Raw genomic sequence first — 20,335 nt, forward strand, 5'->3', positions numbered from 1 at the left:
TCTTGTGGGCTGCTATAAACTCACTTTGACAGTCAATCCAATTCCAGTGAGTAATAATTGACAGAGAGAAAACACACATGGTTTGATCTACCTTACAGGCAGCAGTTGGAACAACAATTGCAGCCACACTTCCCAGTATGTGAATTCTCTTTTACCACTATTGGGCAAGAAACAAACCATCATGCAACCAACAAGATGCATCATCAGTGGGTTCAAGGGGGATGAGCTGAGCGCATGGAACCCCTGTTGTTGCTTCTATGGATGTAAGGGAGTGAGGTTAAAGGTAAATGAAATGCAAACAGAAAAATAAAAATAAAAGACAGTGATGATTTCCTAAATGCAGTACCATACCAACAACAACAAAATTCCTATGAGTAATGCAGAAAACTCAGCATCCCACAACCAGTCAGGATTCCTAACCAAAACCCAAAACTAAAAAAATCCTGGCAACCAGTCATCCAAGGTCACAGAAATCCCCATGCAGCACAACCTGACCCGGGGGCTGAAGTTATTTATTTATTTATTTATTTATTAAACTTTTATACCGCCCCATAGCCGAAGCTCTCTGGGCGGTTTACAGTAACTAAAAACAAATACAATTTAAAATACATCTTTTTAAAAAACAATTTAAAACACAATTTAAAAATTTAAAACAATATAAAACACAGCTAAAATGCCTGGGAGAAGAGGAAAGTCTTTCGTTTTAGTTAGTGCAGAATGCTGTGGCACGACTGATGACAAGAGTGAGACCATATCAGCACATAATACCTCTGCTCCAAAATCTGCACTGATTGCCAATTTGCTACCAGGACAAGTTCAAGGTGTGCTTTCCATGCTATAGATGCCACATAATACGTGTTCTGCTCTTGTAAGAAATCAGTCCTTTAGTGTGGTAGCACCTACTCTTTGGAATTCCCTGCCTATTGACATTAGGCAGACACCACTGTACTCTTTTCAGCACCTACTAAAAACATTATTGTTTAGGCAAGCTTACCCAGGCATGTAGAAGCTATTGTGTCTTTAATCTGTTTTTAACTCATTATTGGTTTTATTATTTTTAATGTTTTTAAACAGCTGTCTTTAACTGGTTTTGCCAATAATTTTATTGTTTTATTTCCTTCTGTAAACCCCATTTAGGTTTTTTACAATAAGGTGGTATATAAATGTTGTAAATAAAATACCTAAATAAATTTTTGAGTCACTGTGGCCCTTGGGACTCTTTCCACTTTTAGCAACAAAGGAATCTGCCTTATATCATCAGGCCATTTGGTGCTATCTAGCTCAGTACTGATGACATGGACTAGCATTGGCTCTCCAGGATTCCAGGCAATAGTCTCTTCTCAAAATTGAATTTTGGATGTTTGCATGCAAAGAATATGCCCTACCACTGAGCTACAGCCCTTCCCCTGTTTAAAAAAGTATCTGTTAAAATTGTTCTTGTCAATTCACCTACCAATCCTTCTGCCACCCAGCCATGGCTTCAGTCTTCCTTTGGTCACTGACGCATTCATGGGGGAGGAGGATTCAGGTCAAAGTTTCTATCACTACCCCTTCCAGTTTTGGCTGTAAGGCACATGTGAGGACTCCCATCAGCCCCAGCAACCATGGCCAATGGGCCAGAGATGATGGGAGTTGTAGTTCAGCAACATCTGGAGGGCAAAAGGTCCCACACATGTGTTGCAAGGGGAAAGAAGGGGGGCAGACTTCTAAAAAGAGTTCTTTGCCTCCTGCAAGTTGCCTTGTGTCTCTAGCTTTTTCATTATTTCCCACGTAGGTCCCCTGAAATCAAGAATAGCCCCAAACTGTTGTTTCATGTGAAACCTTACTAGACTGTAGGGATGGGTGAGAAATTTGATTCAGTTCGCATTTCAAGCCAAATCTATCAAATCCGCCCTTTCTGAAACAACGTGAGAACTGAAACACAGCCCATCCTTCAAAATGTGCACTTATCTGAATTGTGCAATGCAGTTCGCCAACCAAACCATGTTTACACAGATGCATATGTTAGAGGAAAGTGCGCATAAAAATGAATGTATGAGCGAAAATGACACACAAAAATGCAGTATATGATGAGAACTTGCTTGCAAAAATGTGTCTATTCGTCAAAACTGCCTACAAAAATGTGTTTATTAGGAGAAATTTGCACTAAACTGCTGGATAATTTTCATGAGGATTTTTTTAAAAATTACCAATTGTTGCAGAAATGTGGAGACCTGAATTTAAGGTTAGAAAAATGAGAAATTGAGAGAAATGAAATGGACAGATGTATCCATTCCTACTAGACTGTAAGATCCGTGGGGGCAGAGACCTGCCCTTCCAACTCTCCCCCCCCCCAGACTGTAAAGTGCGATTAATTATTTATAGCGACATATAAATAACAGCAAGAGCGGCCGCAATTATAATTGTGAATAGTGGACAGTTGGTAAGTTCGTGATAGGATGTCACCTTTTTAATCACCATTTCCCTCAATGTCCAGTGTTCAGGCTCTGAGTGTTGTTGTTTACATAACCCAAACAGTACCAACCACACAAAACAGGGAAATATCAGCAGGTTTGGGGGAACCCCAAGGATTGCTGAAATACAACAAATCTTAAGGGGGGGGGAACTCATGGGGGGAACCTATCTCAGTGAGGACTGAGTGACAGTCGGAAGGGAGGGAGGGGAAACTGGGAGGGGGGATGGAACAGAGTAGCTGGAATTGTGAGCAGCAGCAATCAGCACTGCAACATTTTGTTGCAGGTCCCATTTGCCAAGAGTGATAGTCCATGTTTCTGTCTCTTTTCCTGTTACATCATATCATACATCATAGGGCTGTTTCAGACCAATGAAGCGTCATTCTTCTCGCAGATACAATGACTTTCTTGGTAGCATAATACTGGGCTCACTTTGTCTGCCGTGATAGTTGCACACTCCTTTCCATCCACGTTTGGATTCATAGCAAAGCTGCAAAAACAGAGTGCCACAGAACCATGAAGATGGCTATGTTTAGTACAATAAAGAAGAACAAACAATCACTGATCTGCAACTCGTTTTGCAAGAGGGCTACTTTGAGGGAGAAGTAAAGGCCAGGGTGATGTGGATCACAGCCCCACCCCACCCCAGGGCTGCTCTCTCACACTCCTTTTGCCCCTCAGGCTGGCAACTGGAGCCCCCACCGCCCTCAGTTGGAACAGGCTTCAGGGCATTGTGACACTGGGATGCAAAACATTGCAGGAAAAAGGATGGATGTCTTTTTAAGACAAGGTCTTCAATTCTGAGTTTCTTTCCTGGACATTTTTTTTCTTAATAATGTTATTTGTTATTTAGTTTAATTTTTGTAAATTGTATTGCTTTCATTGATGTATTTTCGTACTGGTGTTTATTTTTCTTTGTAAGCCGCTTTGAGGGCCTTTGGCCGAAAGGCAGGGTATAAATAAATTTATTATTATTATTATTATTATTATTATATTTTTATTTTTATTTATTTATTTATTTATTAGTCGCCTATCTGGCTGGTTTACCAGCCGCTCTGGGCGACGTATAACATAAAACATATAATTCACATTAAAACCTTAAAATTCCAACAACACTAAAACCTAACCTGCCCCAAAAGCCTGCCTGAAGAGCCAGGTTTTCAAGGTCCGGCGGAAGCTCATCATGGAGGGGGCATGGCGGATGTCATTTGGGAGGGAGTTCCACAGAGTGGGTGCCATGATTGAAAAAGCCCTCTCCCTAGTTCTCACCAATCTAGCTGTTTTAACCGGTGGAACGGAGAGAAGGTCTTTTGAGGCTGATCTTGTTGGGTGGCAACGTTAATGATGCTGGAGGCGCTCTTCCAGATAGTCTGGGCCAAAACCGTGCAGCGTTTTAAAGGTCAAAACCAACACCTTGAATTGGACCCAGAAAGCAACTGGTAACCAGTGCAACTCCTTCAGCACTGGAGTGATGTGGTCTCGCCGGCAGCTGCCCTTAATCAGGCGAGCCGCCGCATTCTGTACCAGTTGCAGCTTCCGGACCATTTTCAAGGGTAACCCCACGTAGAGCACATTACAGTAGTCTAGGCGAGAGGAGACCAGGGCATGTACCACCAATGGGAGCAGATGGTTGGGAAGGTAGGGGTGCAGCCTTTGTATTAGATGGAGTTGATACAACGCTGCCCGGCTCACAGCCAAGACCTGAGCCTCCGTGGACAGCTGGGAGTCAAGAATGACCCCCAGGCTGCAGACTTGATCTTTCAGGGGCAGTTGTACCCCATTAAGCACCAAGTTAACATCTCCCAACCTTCTCTTGTCTCCCACGAACAGTACCTCGGTTTTGTCAGTGTTCAGCTTCAGCTTATTCCTTCCCATCCAGCCACTCACTGACTCCAGGCACTTGGACAGGGTTTCCACAGCCAACCCCGGTGAAGACTTAAACGAGAGATTGAGCTGCGTGTCATCTGCATACTGATGGCATTGCAGCCCACATCTCCTGATGACAGCTCCCAGCGGCTTTACGTAGATGTTAAATAGCATTGGGGAGAGGATGGAACCCTGTGGCACCCCACAAGTGAGAGGCCATGGGTCTGAAACCTCATCCCCCAGTGCCACCCTCTGGCACCTATCAGAGAGGAAGGAGTGGAACCACTGCAGTACAGTGCCCCCAATGCCCAGCCTCTCCAGGCGGTCCAGGAGGATGCCGTGGTCACCAGTATCAAAAGCCGCTGAGAGATCCAGGAGGACGAGGAAGGTGCATTCACCCCTATCCAACACCCATCCACCAAGGCGACCAAGGCTGTTTCAGTCCCATGTCCAGGCCTGAAGCCGGATTGAAATGGATCAAGATAATCTGCTTCCTCCAAGTGCGCTTGCAACTGCTTTACCACCACCCGCTCCACCACCTTGTGTAGAAATGGTAAATTCGACACTGGGCGAAAGTTGTTCAAGACTTAGGGATCCAAGGAGGGCTTCTTTAGAATTGGTTTTATTATTGCCTCCTTGAGGGCTGATGGCATTATTCCCTCTTCCAGGGACATATTTACCACCGCCTTGATCCCCTCGCTCAGTCTATCTTTGCAGCTCATAATGAGCCATGACGGGCAAGGGTCAAGTAAGCAGGTGGTAGGGTTTATGGTTGAAAGCACCTTGTCCACTTTCTTGGATGGAAGAAGCTGGAACCAATCCCAACCCGCCGAGATGCCCCTGGCCGACTCTGGCTCACTCACTGTATCCACAGCGCACGGAATAGCACTCTTTATACGATTGATTTTATCCGCAAAGTGCCTTGCCAATTTGTCACAGGAGGCCTTAGACTGTTCCATCGGCTCCAGGGCAACTGGACCGACCAGGCTCCAGACCACTTGGAGCAACCTCTTGGGACAGCACCCTGCGGACGCAATAGAGGCAGCATAAAAATCCTTTTTTGCTGCCCCTATCACCACATGGTAGGCTGCTGCCGCCGCTCTAACCTGTGTTTGATCGTTCTCAGAGCATGATTTCCGCCACCGGTGCTCAAGCCGTCTCACCTCCTGCCTCAGAGCTAGCAGCCGTGGGGTATACCACGGTGCCGTCTGAGCTCTATTCAGGGGGAGAGGGCATTTCGGTTATAATTATTATTATAACTGAGGGAAGCCAGATAGCGCTACCAACTGGGCCAGATGTGTTGGCCTTCAGTTACTGACCCTTCTGCTAAATACTCTCTAGGGCAGTAGTCTTCAGTTTTTTCAGACCTCCAAGATGAGACTAACTTTTTCATTCAAAAAAAATTGGTGTGATGGTATATAATGGAACCTGTCGATGCCATATATATTTGAGCATTAACTCAAAGCGTCACATTTCACAAAGCCTTGGTGTGCTTTCTAATTTTTGACTGCTCTGCCTTCCTGGGGTGTCAGTACAAGTTCTCACACCCCTAGTACAAACCTACCCACAGAGGTTTAGATTCCTCCACAATCGCTTGCAGAATTTTAAAGTCACAGCCAATGCAGCGACATTTCCTTACAGCAACCAGACATGCAAAGGCAGGCAGGTTCCCTCAGTGGTCCCTATTACCCCGAGACAGTCCTGATTTTGAATGCCCACATCTAGTAAATCTCTGCCACTCTTTCCTTCTCATTGTGGAGATTCCTTGTTGGCATTTTCTCCCTGTGAACTGCCAGCGTTGCAGTTCTTCTACTTCCAGCCCCTTCCCTCACTGAGTAGGGAAGAGCAGGAGCATCTTGCCTAGACAGCAGAACATACAAAATGCACATGTATGAACACTGAGACAGCATACAGTGCAGATACTGCCATGTTGAGAAAGGACCATAGCTCAGAGTGGCAGAGCACTTTGCGGAAAAAATGACCCAGGTTCAATTCCTGAAATCTTCTGTTAGAAAGAGGCTGGGTCAGCAGATGAGAGAGAGCTCTGCACCTCAGATCCTGGAAAGCTGCTGCCTGTCAGAGCAGAGGGTACTGGGCTAGATTAACAAATATCCTGATCTGGTATGAGGCGCTTTCCAGTGCTGTAACTGATTGGATTCATTTCAAACTCTTCACCCTAATAAAAGCCTGGTTCACATGTAACACTAAGCCATGGTTTGTTTAACAAACCATGAGTTAACTGCTTTAAGCCACACACTCACATGTTCTCACTAAACCATGGGTTTAGTTTATCATTACATAAGAACTGACTATTACAACAGTGTCCTTATTTTCATCTGTGCGCCACTGAAGACTAAATATGTCTTTAAGAATAATGCAGAAGAGGGCACTATGGCAGGTACAGCTTGTCATGCAGGTGTAAGAAAAGTTGGATTTGCTGAAATAGAGTATAGGATGTCTTCTGTGACATCTGGTCATCCAGGTATTCTCTTCTCTGAAGATATTCCAGCAATATGTACAATAGGAAGCTTTCCAGAAGCATATCTAGCAGGTGAGAATGATGCCTCATGGAGGATGCAACCCATCCAAGAGAATATAGAAAGAGAATATAAAGGTAAAAGAGAATATAAACACATACAGGTTCCTTTGGAGTCCTGCGTCGTTAATCCACAGCCATTCATTTTTAGACTCTGAATATGTCAGTCCAATGAAATAATCACCTGCTGTTGTTTTATTCCGAATAAACTCCTGACAAGAGAAAAGACAGATATATACAGAAAATCAAAGATCCTTCTGCAGGGCAGAGAAAATGGCAACCGCAGGCTTCTGTGCTTGGAATCGTGTTGATGGATGCAATTTGCCAGCTTCTTTCAGGAAAGAATATATTTGTGCCTTCAAGACAATGAAGGTTCATTCAGACACCTCCTCCACACAGCTGCTACATGTGTAGCAAACAGTCCCTTCATCACTTTCTGATGCCGTTAAGTATCGTTTCACAGAGGGCTGCTTACTTTACACTGCCCCCAGTCTTGTGCTTTCAAGAGCAGCTTGATCTGCAGGCTTTGCAGGTAACAGCTTGGAACCTGACTTTGCGTCCTCCGGCAGATGAGGCGGAGAAGACTTTTGCTGGTTCTTTTTCTCCCTGCAGTCCCCAGGACCACCCCCCATGCTGTTCTGGATGGTTGGGGGGGGCTGAGGCTGGACAGAGAGGAGGCAATCAGCAAACATTGCCTCCCCCTTCCAACAGAAGGATGCCTGTCTGGGATCAAAAGCCTGGCTGCCTCTTCATGTCCATGGTTCCTGATTTCCAAGGCCCAGGGGCCACTTCCCTGTTGTGGTTTACATGCTGTGCAGGCCTGCTCTGCATATTAAGATTGTAACAGCCTTGCTGGATCATGCCCAAAATCCATCTAGTCCAGCATCCTGTGCCCACAGTGACCAGCCAGTTGCCTTTGCGAACTCCAGAAACAGGACCTGAGTGCAACGGTGCTCTCCCCACTTGTGACTCCCAGAAACTGGTATTTGCAGACATATTGTCTGTGACAGTGGAGGCACTGCCCACGTGGCTAGTAGCCAATGATAGCCTTATCCTCCATGAATTTGTCTAATCCTCTTTTAAAGCCATCCAGGTTGGTGGCCATCAATATATCTTCTGGGAGCAATTTCCACAGTTTAACTATGCATTCCATGAAGGAGCACTTTCTTTTGTCTGCCCCAAATCATCCAATATTCTACTTCATTAGATGGCCCCTGAGTTCATGAGAGAGGGAGAAAAACATCTCCCTATTCACTTTCTCCACACCATGCATGATTTTATAACCTCTATGTCCCCCCCAATGCATCTTTTTCTAAACTAAAAAGCCCCCAATGCTGTAACCTTTCCACAAAGGACAGTTGTTCCGACACCTTGATCATTTTGGTTGCCCTTTTCTGCATTCTTTCTAGCTCTACAATATCTCTTTTGAGGTGAGGCAACTAGAACTATGCAGTATTCCAAGTGTGGTCACACCATGTAATTGAATAATGGCAATATGATATTTATTGCTTTTTTTCCATTGCTCTAGACTTGAATTTTTAAGTATTATACACTCTCTTTCTCTCTCTCTCTCTCTCTCTCACACACACACACACACACGCACATCATCATCATTATCTGCTCCAAAAACAGCAAATAAGCTTGCTCTGTAATCCTTACAGTTGTGCTGACTTTAAACCTATTCCAGGGGTGTTTATGCTGAGTTATGGGATTGTGGCTGCCTTGCTAACGTGCAAGATGGTCTGACGTTGCTAACGTTGATGTGGCCTGATGACATAGACAAGGTGCTTGCGATGATGCGGCCAGCAATGTGTCCTCTCGACTCATGCCCTTCTTGGCTCATTAAAGCTTGCTGACGGGGGTTTGACTGAGTGGATCCAGGATGTAGTCAACACATCATTGTGGGAGGGAGTGGTTCCAGGCGCCTTAAAGAGGCAGTGATCCAACCACTCCTGAAAAAGACCACCCTGGACTCATTGGTTTGTGACAACTACCGACCGGTTGCAAATATCCCCTTTTTAGGGAAGGTGACTGAGAGGGTTGTGGCACAGCAATTGCAAGTACTCTTGGATGAAACAGATTATCTTGACCCATCCCAGTCTGGGTTCAGGCCTGGTTATGGGACTGAATCGGCCTTGGTCGCCCTGATGGATGACCTTTATTGGGAGAAGGACAGGGGGAGTAAGACCCTGTTATTCTTACTTGATCTCTCAGTGGCTTTTGATACCATTGACCATGGTATCCTTCTGGGCCGACTTGGTGAGATGGGTATTGGAGGCACTGTTTTACAGTGGTTCCGATCCTATCTCCAAGGTTGCTCTCAGAGAATAGTATTGGGTGACTGTCTTCCGGCCACCTGGCAGCTGTGCTGTGGGGTGCCACAGGGTACCATCTTGTCCCCCATACTGTTTAACATCTATATGAAGCCCTTGGGAGCAGTCATCAGGAGATTTGGGGCGAGGTGTCAGCAGTATGCTGACGATACCCAGCTCTATTTCTCCATGACATCTGAATCGGGAGAGGCCGTGCAAGCCCTGGACCACTGCCTGGACTCGGTGGTGGGCTAGATGAGGGCCAATAAACTGAGTCTGAATCCTAGCAAGATGGAGGTGCTGTGAGTTGGTGGTTCCTGAGTTCGGATAATTGGTCAGTTGCCTGCTTTGGATGGGATCGTACTCCCTCTGAAAGAGCAGGTCCGTAGCCTTGGGGTGGTCCTGGATCCATCTTTGTCACTAGAGGCCCAGGTGACCTCAGTGGCTAGGAGTGCCTTTTACCAGCTTCGGCTGGTAAGACAGCTGCTGCCGTTTCTGGACCAGGATAGCCTGACCACTGTTGTCCACGCACTGGTAACCTCCAGGCTGGATTACTGCAATGTGCTCTATGAGGGGCTGCCCTTGAGGTTGGTCTGGAAGCTGCAGCTGGTGCAAAATGCAGCGGCAAGACTGCTCAATGGGGCAGGGTATCACCACCATGGTCACCCCGCTACTGAAAGAATTGCACTGGCTACCCATTTGCTACCAGGCCAGGTTCAAGGTTCTAGTTTTGGTGTACAAAGCCCTATACAGCTTGGGACTAGGATACCATCTTACCCCGTATATACTCAGTCGATCACTGCGGTCTGCAGGTGAGGGCCTCCTGCAGATAACGTCTTATCAGGAGGTTCATTCTGCACAATATAGGAAATGGACCTTTAGTGTGGCAGCACCTACCCTGTGGAATTCCCTCCCCTTAAATATTAGGCAGGCGCCATCTCTGCTATCTTTTCGGCGCCTTTTGAAGACTTTCCTCTTTCAACAACCTTTTACGTTGAGACCTTATCCTAGTCTGCGTCTGTGTTAGAATTGCTTTTAATATGTTTTCTTTAATAATATGTTTTAACCCTTTTTTAAAAAAAGATGTTTTTAAAGCTTTTTTTCAAAATGTTTTTAACGTCATTTTGTTTTAATGTATTTTAAGGTCTTTTTATGATGTTTTAAAGTGTTTTTATTGTTTCTGTTTGCCGCCCTGGGCTCCTGCTGCGAGAAAGGGCGGGATATAAATAAAAAAATAAATAAAAATAAAATAAAATAAGACGGTCTGAGCCCTCCTTCTTGGTTAGGGGAATTTAAAAGCATGTGCACACATTTTTCTATTCAAAGTGCCCTCAGTCTTACCAGTTCTTTTTCATCATTGATGATCAGTAGGTTGGAGGTCCACTTCATGCATAATGCTTGGCAGTCGATCCAAAAATGCATGTCTTCAGTAAACCAGTAATCACTTCCTCTGTATCTTTCCCACCTGGGGAAAGATTCATTCCAAGGAATAGGAGCTGCATTAGGATACAGAGAGATAAATACATAAATGGTCTCAATATTAATAATGAAAATTTCAACTCTAGAAAGATGTGACACATAAACTGCAATTACAGCAGACTCTGCCCCAGTTCAAATATTATCTTTGGAACTCCTTACCTATTGATATCAGGCAGGAGTCTTCCCTGTATCCTTTTCGGTGCCTGCTTAGAACTTTTTTGTTAAGTCAAGCCTATCTAGACACATAGATGTTGAACTGTTTTAATTTTTTTAATTAGCAGTTGTTTTAGCTGCTGTAAATATATTTTTATTCCTTGTTTTTAACTATTTTAGTGATAATTTTAATGTTTTTGGTAAACTGCTTAGAGGTCTTTACATTCAAGCGGTATATAAATTTTATTAAATAAAAATAAATAAAAATCTTAGGTGCCTGGTTGCTGCTTATTCAGCATCATGCCAGGCTGCATACTGAGGGCTGTGTACACACCATACATTTAAAGCACATTCAAAGCACATTATTTCCCCCAAAGAATCCTGGGAACTGTAGGTCTGCGACAGGTAAACTAGGGTAAACTATAGCCTGAAGTTCTTTATCTTGTGATAAACTACATGCATGCTTCCAATGGAGGCAGGAGGTGCAATTGGGGTGTATGTCCCCCTCCTGCATTGAGCAGACAAGAGACAAGATTTACAGCAAGGTTCAAAGGCCCACATCTGGATATATTGTAAATTGCAAAAATATATATTCATTCTGTTACCTATTCATACCACCTAACTGCCAAAGGTCTGTGTCCATTGGCTCCCACCTGCCCCTACTACCATGTTCAATGAACATGTAGAGGGTGTGTGCAGCCCCAGCTCTACCAACAGTGTGCCCCTGGGTCCCACTGCCAACTAGGGATGGAAAGATCTGTCTCTTTCGGTTCTCTCAATTTCTCATTGTTCCAATGTTAAACTTAGTTCTCTACATTTCTACAGCAATCTGCAAAAAAAAATTTTTTTTTAATGCTCATGAAAATTCTCCACCATTTCAGTGTGAATTTCTCCAAATGAACACATTTCTGTAGGCAGTTTTGACAAAGGTACACATTTTTGCAAGCCATTGCTCATTATTCCATGTCTTTTTGCATGTTATTTTCACACATGTATTCATTTTTATGCATACTTTCCCCTATTATATGCATTTTGGAAACGTCGTTTAGTTGGCAAACTGCACCCCAAAATTCTAATAAATGCGAATTTCGAAGGATGGCTGTGTTTCGGTTCTCATATTGTTTTGGAAATTGCAAATTTGATAAATTCTGCCTGAAATGCGAACTGAATCAAAATTCTCACCCATCCCTACGGCCAACTTCCGCATGTTCAGCATTAGTTTGAAAGGGAGTCTACATGGACACAGCTTCATGCATGCTGGCTCTTTTCCACTCATTTGGGAACCGTGATTGCCCCAGGGTTCCTGATCCCGTGGAGGATGCTATGTGTATATAGCTATAGCCTTCTTCCCAGGGCCGGACCAAGGTATTTGCTGCTTGAGGTGAAGGACAAGTTGGCACCTCCCCATGTCATACACAGAAGCTGACTGTCCCGTCCAGAGGAGACAGGGGACGCGCATCCAACAGCTCATCTGAAGACACCTGCTCCCGAGCAACGGGCTCGAGGTCAGGGGGCGGTGCCACACTGGAATCCTCCTGGGAACTGCTTGGTAAAGGAGGAGCTGGCACTGACTCTGAAGCTTCCCCCCACAAGTCCTCTGCGTCAACTGGGGGCGGTGCGCTCGGCTCCTCGGAAAGGGCGTTACTCGTGGGAACTGGCTGGAGAGCAGGCTGCCCCCCTCCTGCACGATCCTGCTCAGACACAACAATCCCCAACTCTGCTGCTTCTGGCTGCGGAGGCGCCTGAAACTCATGCCTCCCCCCTTCCTGTCCCTTCTGAGTTGGCTGCAGCGCAACACTGACTGGCCTGGCAGTTGGATATTGCCTCAGTACTGGCGACAGGATACTGCTCTCCAGCACACCTGAGGGGGGGAGGCTAGGTTAGGGGGTCAAAGGCAGGCCCTGTAGCACACACACAGCTCTATCCTCCAACAGCAGGATATGGCCAAGGGTCAGGAGGAAGAGCAGGGGACTGCCACCACCACTGTCCTCCAGCATCTGCCATCTGAAGTGGTTGCCTCACTCTGCCCAATGGTAGAGCCGGCCCTCCTTCTTTCACACTAACACTGAAAGCAGAGTGGTCAGGGGTGGGTGGGAGCAGGGCATGTGCCAGTATCAGGGTGGGAGCAGTGGTCATGGTTCCTTGCAATCACTGAAGTTATGAGGAAGTGGATTGAGTAAACAGTCTGTAGGGGCACCTGAGCAATAAGGATTAAAATGAGAGTGTAATTGTCCTGCTTAAATAGAGTCTCTGGATTCTCTCTTTCATCTCTCACTGACACAGCAATTCAGAAGAACTGCATGAGATGGATTTTCATGAATTTCTCATGCCACAAAGGAACTACCTATAGTGACAACTTGCCAGAATGTTTGGGGTACCAGAACGATATCGCTTAGAAATGAGTACTATAGCTGTGTGTTTGTGCATGCCTGCCTGTTTCCCATCTACTCACCCTGTACATTTAAAAGTAAACAATTCATGATGAAAAGCACTGTAAGTCCCCAGTACTCTCTCATTACAAGAAAACAGATCTATAACAGCTAAAATTTTGTACAGCACAAAAAAAATCAGTACTACTAGTTTTCTGTTTCTAAATGACCAAATGATATGAAATTACCTTTGATGGGGGTTGGCCTTGTAGCTCTTGCTTCAGGCAGGCTTTGAGTAGTCCGCGGGACTGAAAATCAATACATTGTTGGCCTCTGTTAATCAGCTTTGAAAAGCTGCATGTAGCGCTACCATGCAGTGTGTGTGGGGGGGAAGCTACTCAAATAGGTATCCTTCCATTTCTATTGGGGGGCTGAAAATGCCAATTTTGGTAGACATTTCCTTAAACTCTTTGGGTTTAATCTAAACCAAGTTCATTGTGCTTAGTTCACAATGAAATCAATCAGACTTAAGTCATCATGACTACCTTTTCAAACTAATTGAAAATTGATTTCGGCTTGGGAGTTTCAGAGTGGAACTAATCCCACTGTGGCTTGCATTTGATGCCAAATTTAATAGATTCTGAATGCCAGCATTCACAGCTTTGCCTAATCCATACATGATGCCATAACACGTCAGGTGGCTGTGCCTGGGAGAAAATGGCCTTGTGGGTCAAATTAGAAACCTGAGCAGCCCCTGAATTGCTGTTGTACAAGCATTCTCGTTTTATTGTCCTGTTTGGTGAGGAGCCATTTTTTTCATTGACTGGTGCTTTGTTCTACTTCCAATCACATGGATGATTTCAGCCAGTCAGAAATCACATCATGGACAGAATGATGTCTCACAATGCATGTCTCACAATCAAAACAGATTTAATGTCATTGTGATGTCAGTAAGGACAAAAGAGGGCAATGCTTCCTGATTTAGTAATATGGTCGAGCCTTGCCAATTAGGGTGCACATAGTGAACAGTATGACATCATAATGGTATGTAGTCAATGAGATGTGGATATGTGTACATAAAATTGAATAAGAGTGACAGCATATCAAGGCAAAGAAAATACAGTATATCACCAAACACTCCTCAATGAGTGTTGAAAAGAGGGTATTTTTCAATAAGAATGTCAACAAATGCTAAAACCCATTCACCTATCTTTCAATGATTTGACAAGCTCAGAGATCCCCAGAATGAGGCTGTAGTGTTACCTGTATAATTCTCAGGAACGAAGGTGAGGATTCCCCCAGGGAAAATTTTTGGCACTGAAAACGAGAACATGCAAAATGATGTCTGTCTGATGAGCATTCCTTAATGTTGCAGCTAGAATACAGTACACAGTTAAGAGCAACTGCTTTATTTTATTTCATTCTCAGATGGGAGGGCTGGTCAAGCGAAACAGCTAAGAGTAGTTGAAGGTTGGGAAGTTCCTCAGTGATCTGTAGGCAAGCCTCTGTCTCACTCAGCCCCCTAGCTGCACTATTGGGATAATAATACTGGTCTACTTTAAAGGGAAGTTGTGGATGACTGAGGGATGTGTGCAAAGCACTCACGAACATAAGAAGATATCAACAGCTGGCTGGATAAGACCATACACCTAGCATCCTGTTCTCACGTGCCTCTGGGAAACCCAAATGATGAGATGAGTAAAACAGCACTCTCTCCTAGCAACCAGTATTTAGAGGCATGGAGGTGTAGTCAACTAAGTCCTACCCAGAGTAGAGCCATTAAAATTAATGGATCCAAGTTACTCATGGCTGCTAACTTCAGTGGGTCTACTCTGAGTAGGACTACATTGACTGCCACTCATATTGTCTCCAATCCTGGAGGTAACAGTGAGTAGCCATTGATAGCCTTACCTCCATGAAGCTGTCTCTTTTCCAGCCATCCAGGTTTGTGGCCATCATCTTGCCAAAGTGAACTCCATAGTTTATCTGGGCACTTCATAAAGAAGTACTTTCTTGTGCCCGTCCTCCCACCATTCAGCTTCATTAGACGACTCTGTGCTTTGGTATTATGAGAGGGAAAAAACGTTCTCCCTGTCCACTTTTTCTATCATGTCCCCCGCCTCTTGCTCACCTTTTTTCTAAGCTAAAACTTCGTAACTTTTCCTCATGGGGGAGTTGCTCCAGTCCCTTGATTGCTTTGGCTGCCCTTTTCTGCACCTTTTCCAGTTCTACAATACCCTTTCTGACATGCAGACACCAGGACCATACACAGTATTCCAAATGTGGCCTCCCAATGATTTGTTTCAAGAGATTACATTATTGGCAGTTTCATTTTGAATTCCTTTCCTTATGATCACCCACAAGGAATTTCACAGCAGCCTCACACTGAGGCCAGGTTCACATGGGAGCTAAAATCCATATTGAATTTGGAGCTTTTCCCTTCGCGATAGATTTCCAGGGTTCACACATGTCCGTCCTCCCTACCTTCTAATTTTCTGTTTTGCTGGTTTGCGTTCACACACGTTCACATTTATTAGTATCACTGTTTCCTTGTGCCCCCCGCCCCCAAAGTTAAATGTTAACTCCCTCCGGAACATCCCCATCGCTAATCAAGAAAGGGAGGGGGTTTATGTCAATTTCACCCTAAGCAGGAGACAGTGGGGGGTGCAACTGACACCAAATTACTTTTTTTCTGTTGTCAGTTTCATTTCCTCTAGACAAAGCCCTTTTTTGTGAAGAATGAATGAAATGTTTATGGTGTGCAGTGTGTATATATTTGTGTTTGTGTGTGTGCGCGCACACAACCTCTTTGGGAGCGAGATGGCTGCATCCCAGCCGGAAAGTGTTAGATGGGGGGGGGTTGGGTTGACCCCCCTCGCCTTCCCCTCCAGAAAGCCAAGCAGGGCCACCCTGGCACATCCCGCGGCAAATCCTGCTCTCTGGGCTGCATCTCTTCCCTCCTTCTCAGCTGCGGGCAGCTGGCTGGCAGGACTGCTCCCCGTCGCTGCCGCTGCCGCCACCACCTCGAAGGGAAGGGAACAGAAGGGGAGAAGTGGCTGCTCACCCGTCCGTGCCCTGAGCACTGGCCCTAAATACCCACTTGGTCTCTTCCCCACAAACTGGCATGGAATGAAGCAGCTCTTCCTCCCCTCGGCAGAGAGAGGGCCAGGGGAAAGTAGCAGCGCAGTGCCCCTTCCCTCGCTGCCCCTGCCCAACTCGTAAAGTAAAACAGCAAGGAGCGCATCTCTAGTTTAAAGAACTGAGGGACGGAACTTCTTGGGGGGGGGAAGGAAGGCTAGAGCAACCAGAAGTTTGTTCATCAGCGGCAGGAAACAAAAACATTTAGTAATATGCTCCTCAAAATCTTTTTTTTTCTATCCCTTATTCTCTGCTTGCATTGCCTTTTTATAAGTTTAAGTTCCTTTTTCTTATTTGTGCAAGTCTCCCATTTTCTGAAATAAGCTTGTCTCTGATACCTTCCTTGACACTCTCCATTAACCAAGCTGGTGACCTTTCGGTCTTGGTTTATTTGCGGATATATTCTAGCTAAGTTTCTATTGTTGTGGTTTTGAGTAACCCCAAGCTTTCTTTACTTTTGTTTCAACTTCCTTTCTATCAATCCTTTCACTTTTGAAGTCAACAGTTCCCTCTTTTGAAGTCAAATGTTACTGGGTTGTAGCCAAGGTTAGCCCTACTCAAAGTAGACCCACTGAAATCAATGACCATGACTAACTTAGGTCCATTAAGGTCAATGGTTCTACCCTGAGTATAAGTTGGTGGATACAATCCATTGGGTTGGGCTTCCTTGGCAGCTGTTTACTTCCATATTAATTCCATATGATAGCACTGTGGCCACTATTTCCAATCTGTTCAACAACTGGTTCTGCAACATTTACTTCTTGCACCAGGTCCTGGGGGCCATTTAGGATTAAGTCCAGGGTGATTTCTCTTTTGGTTGGTTCCATAGCCAACTGCTCAAGGCCACAGTTATTTAGAATATCTAGAATGTAACTTCTTTGTCTTGACTGGAACATTCACTTTTCCAGTCTATATGAAATGCTAAGCATTAGTATTAGTGTAACCTTGAGTCTTACATATTGAGGTATGGGAAACATGGTAAGTAGATCTGTTTAAAGCCAATTAGATGGGAATCCTTCCATTTTTATGCACCGTGGCTTTCATTTCTCAAATAAGCAGATGAAAACCCCACATATCAACACTAAAAAAAAAACCCATACAAAATATAGTAGTGTTGTGTGTGTGTGTATGTGTGTGTATGTGTGTAGATAGATACAGAGAGAGAGAGAGAGAGAGAGAGAGAGAGAGAGAGAGATTAGGATGAAGGGATCTTTGAAATTAAACATTGACCAATACTCACTGAAAACAACAAACAGAGATGTCCCTGTAAGCTTCACCAACAAGAGGATTATTCCAGGAGCCATACACTTCCAATCCATGTTGGCAAATCTGAAAGAGTCCAGTAGTGCTTCATTAACACCCAATGGTCATGACCCAAAGTACCTCATGTCACATGTAATAGAAGGATAATTGCCCTGTGTTGCACACAAAGGCTCCAATCCAATAAGAAATCGGTTGTGCTTAAAACAAGCTCCACTGAAAGTATTTTATTTTATTTTATTTAAATCCCGACCTTCCTCCCCAAGTAGCCCAGGGTGGCAAACATGCAAACAATAAAAAACTTCAAAACAATCCCAAAACAGATTCAGACTGAGAAAGAGCTCGATTTAAAAGACAGGCCAGGGTCAATATATAGATATGGTCTTTGTGCCAAGTTATCTTACTGCTAAAGCAGTGCTTAATTTCTAAAATGAGCTGTAAGATATCAAGTTGGTATGGAAGCCATGTCCCCTGCCCAAGAAACTCTTCCCCTTAATCCCAAGTGTGTATGAATTTCTTAAGATTTCTTGGTGCTCAGGGAAAGGAACTCTGTACATGCCCATAGACGCTTTATTTATTATTTATTTATTACATTTCTATCCCACCTTCCCTCCAAGGAGCTCAAGGTGGCGTACATGGTTCTTTTTCCTCTCCTCATTTTATCCTCACAGCAACCCTATGAGGTAGGTTAGGCTGAGAGATGGTGACTGGCACAAGATAACCACGCAAGCTTCATGGCTGAGTGGGGATTTGAACCTTGGTCTCCCAGGTCCTAGTCTGACACTCTAACCACAACACCACTCTGGCTCTCACACATCAGGATTTTTTGAAGAAAGCTGCTGAGCTCATACTATGGCTGTGAGCACATTAGTTGCCTAAAGCAAAATGTTTCCATTGGCTACACCTGGAGGGGCAACCGGTTGATCTGCCAATCATTTGCGAAATCTCTTTGAAGCTGAATTTTAAAAAATGCACTCGAGCTGCTCCCACCAGGTTTTACACTAAGAAGTGGCAGAATTTGACTAGCATCATGTGCCCCTGTTTTCAGAACAGAGAGTTGGAGACTCACTGGAATCTGCAGAACAGTAAGTGTGTCTCTACCCTGAGTTCATATTAAGGCCTGCTTAGAAGAAGAATTTTCAGATTTCATATTATTACACTTTCAAAGTTATCAGTGTTTCATTTGAGAGAAAATCTATCCAGCTTTTTAAAGGGGAGGGGAACAGAAGAGAAGCAAATGTTACTTATCAGGAGGACTCTGTAGAGGAGAGAAAGCTTTCCAGCTCAGTTCCTTAGCAGAAGACAGCAGACTGTGGTTTTCCCTTTTGCTCTCTGCTATTAGTGAGATGGGGGGGGACTTCCTTCCTCCACCCCTTCTTGGCAAGCAAAAGTCCTGACTGATAGTACAACCTCTTCTTCTCCTTCTAGGACAAGATGTTGACTTCATGTGTTTCACAGTCCTAGTCATGTGACACACATCCTTTTTTTCTCAAAGCTTCCTGCTGGCCGAGAGCTTTGGAAATCAAACTCAGGTTCGTGACTCACAATCTTGTGTAACACTGCAGACTGGATATTTGCAGAATGAAATGAAACCTTCCCTTTTTCAGTAGCTTTTCCACGCATCAATGTATATTTCAGAATTTTCTTACTTTGAATCAAGAAAAGTGAGGGTGCTCATCATCACCACAACTTAGACTGTCCACTCTAAAACAGGCTTCCCCAATCTGGTGCCCTCCAGACGTTGTTGGACATTCACTGTAACACTTTCACATTTACCTCTTTAACCCTAACCAAATATAACACAGTCCTAATCTATAGCATGGCAGTGTTTAATGAGGAGGTTCCAGGGCCCTAAACTCAGTTTTGTACACTGATGAGATAGCAGCGTGTTACTAACACAAAGTTGCCCTTGACAAAGGATTTCTTCCTACCTGAAACGGGTTGGGCTGTAATAAACAATTACCACGTTCATTTTTGGCTGGTTGCTGGCTCGGCACTTCGAGGGCCTAACTCGGAAAGAGGTCCCATTGTGACCAGTGGGTCTTCCTTCCAGGAAAGGATGTTTTGGATGGCAACCTTGCAGAACGACAATGGCTCCTTTCCCCCCCCCCCAAGCACAGTGTGTTTTTGTCCTGAAAAATTACCCTTTTTCACCTTTGAAATTTTGGTGAATCTGTTTCAGTGAGCACTGAGGCAGGTTATCTTGCAGCACCAATGGCTTTATTCCATAGGTAGGAAGTTTCCTGATTCTTTGTACCTGGGCTATGATAACTTTTCCACATTGTATGCTATGGAAAGGAATGAGTCCTCATGTCTTGTGGAGAAAGTTAGGATTAACGACAAAATAGGAACATACCTAGGAAGCTGCCTTATACTGAGTCAGTATTGTCTACACTGACTAGCAACAGCTCTCCAAGATTTCAGGCAGGGTCTTTCGTTCCTACCTCTACCTGGAGATACCAGGGATTGAACCCAGAGCCTTTTGCATGCAAAGCAACTGCTCTACCACTGAGCTACAGCCCTTAGAACAGCCTTTCCCAACCAGTGTGCCTCCAGATGTTGTTGGACCACAACTCCCATCAGCCTCAGCCAGCATTGCCAACGGTCAGCAAGATGGGAGTTGTGGTCCAACAACATCTGGAGGCACACTGGTTGGGAAAGGCTGCCTTAGAAGGTATGAGTTTTCTACTGTATCTGAAAGCAGGTTGGGATGGTCTCCCTTTAGAAATGTTGCTTAATGGAAAATAACCTGATTTATTATTAGGGAAA

At 44.6% G+C, this 20,335-nt stretch overlaps 1 protein-coding gene across 2 annotated transcripts; it reads right to left on the reverse strand.

Moving 5' to 3' along the window:
- Positions 1–495: 495 nt before the first annotated feature.
- Positions 496–18,982, reverse strand: LOC133388774 (C-type lectin domain family 5 member A-like). Of its 2 annotated transcripts, XM_061635088.1 has the most exons (7): positions 18,811–18,980; positions 17,547–17,635; positions 14,432–14,485; positions 13,417–13,476; positions 10,509–10,663; positions 6,958–7,067; positions 496–2,943 (listed from the first exon to the last, which is right to left on the reverse strand). In XM_061635088.1, exons 2-7 carry the CDS (start codon positions 17,623–17,625, stop codon positions 2,817–2,819), a joined length of 585 nt encoding a protein of 194 aa, XP_061491072.1. In that variant the 5' UTR covers positions 17,626–17,635; positions 18,811–18,980; the 3' UTR covers positions 496–2,816. The 2 variants fall into 2 exon arrangements, with proteins under 2 accessions (XP_061491072.1, XP_061491083.1); XM_061635099.1 differs by lacking the exon at positions 13,417–13,476 and having other exon boundaries at positions 18,811–18,982.
- Positions 18,983–20,335: the final 1,353 nt, after the last annotated feature.

Source organism: Rhineura floridana, chromosome 1, assembly GCF_030035675.1.
Source record: "Rhineura floridana isolate rRhiFlo1 chromosome 1, rRhiFlo1.hap2, whole genome shotgun sequence".
Classification (NCBI taxonomy): Eukaryota; Metazoa; Chordata; class Lepidosauria; order Squamata; family Rhineuridae; genus Rhineura; species Rhineura floridana.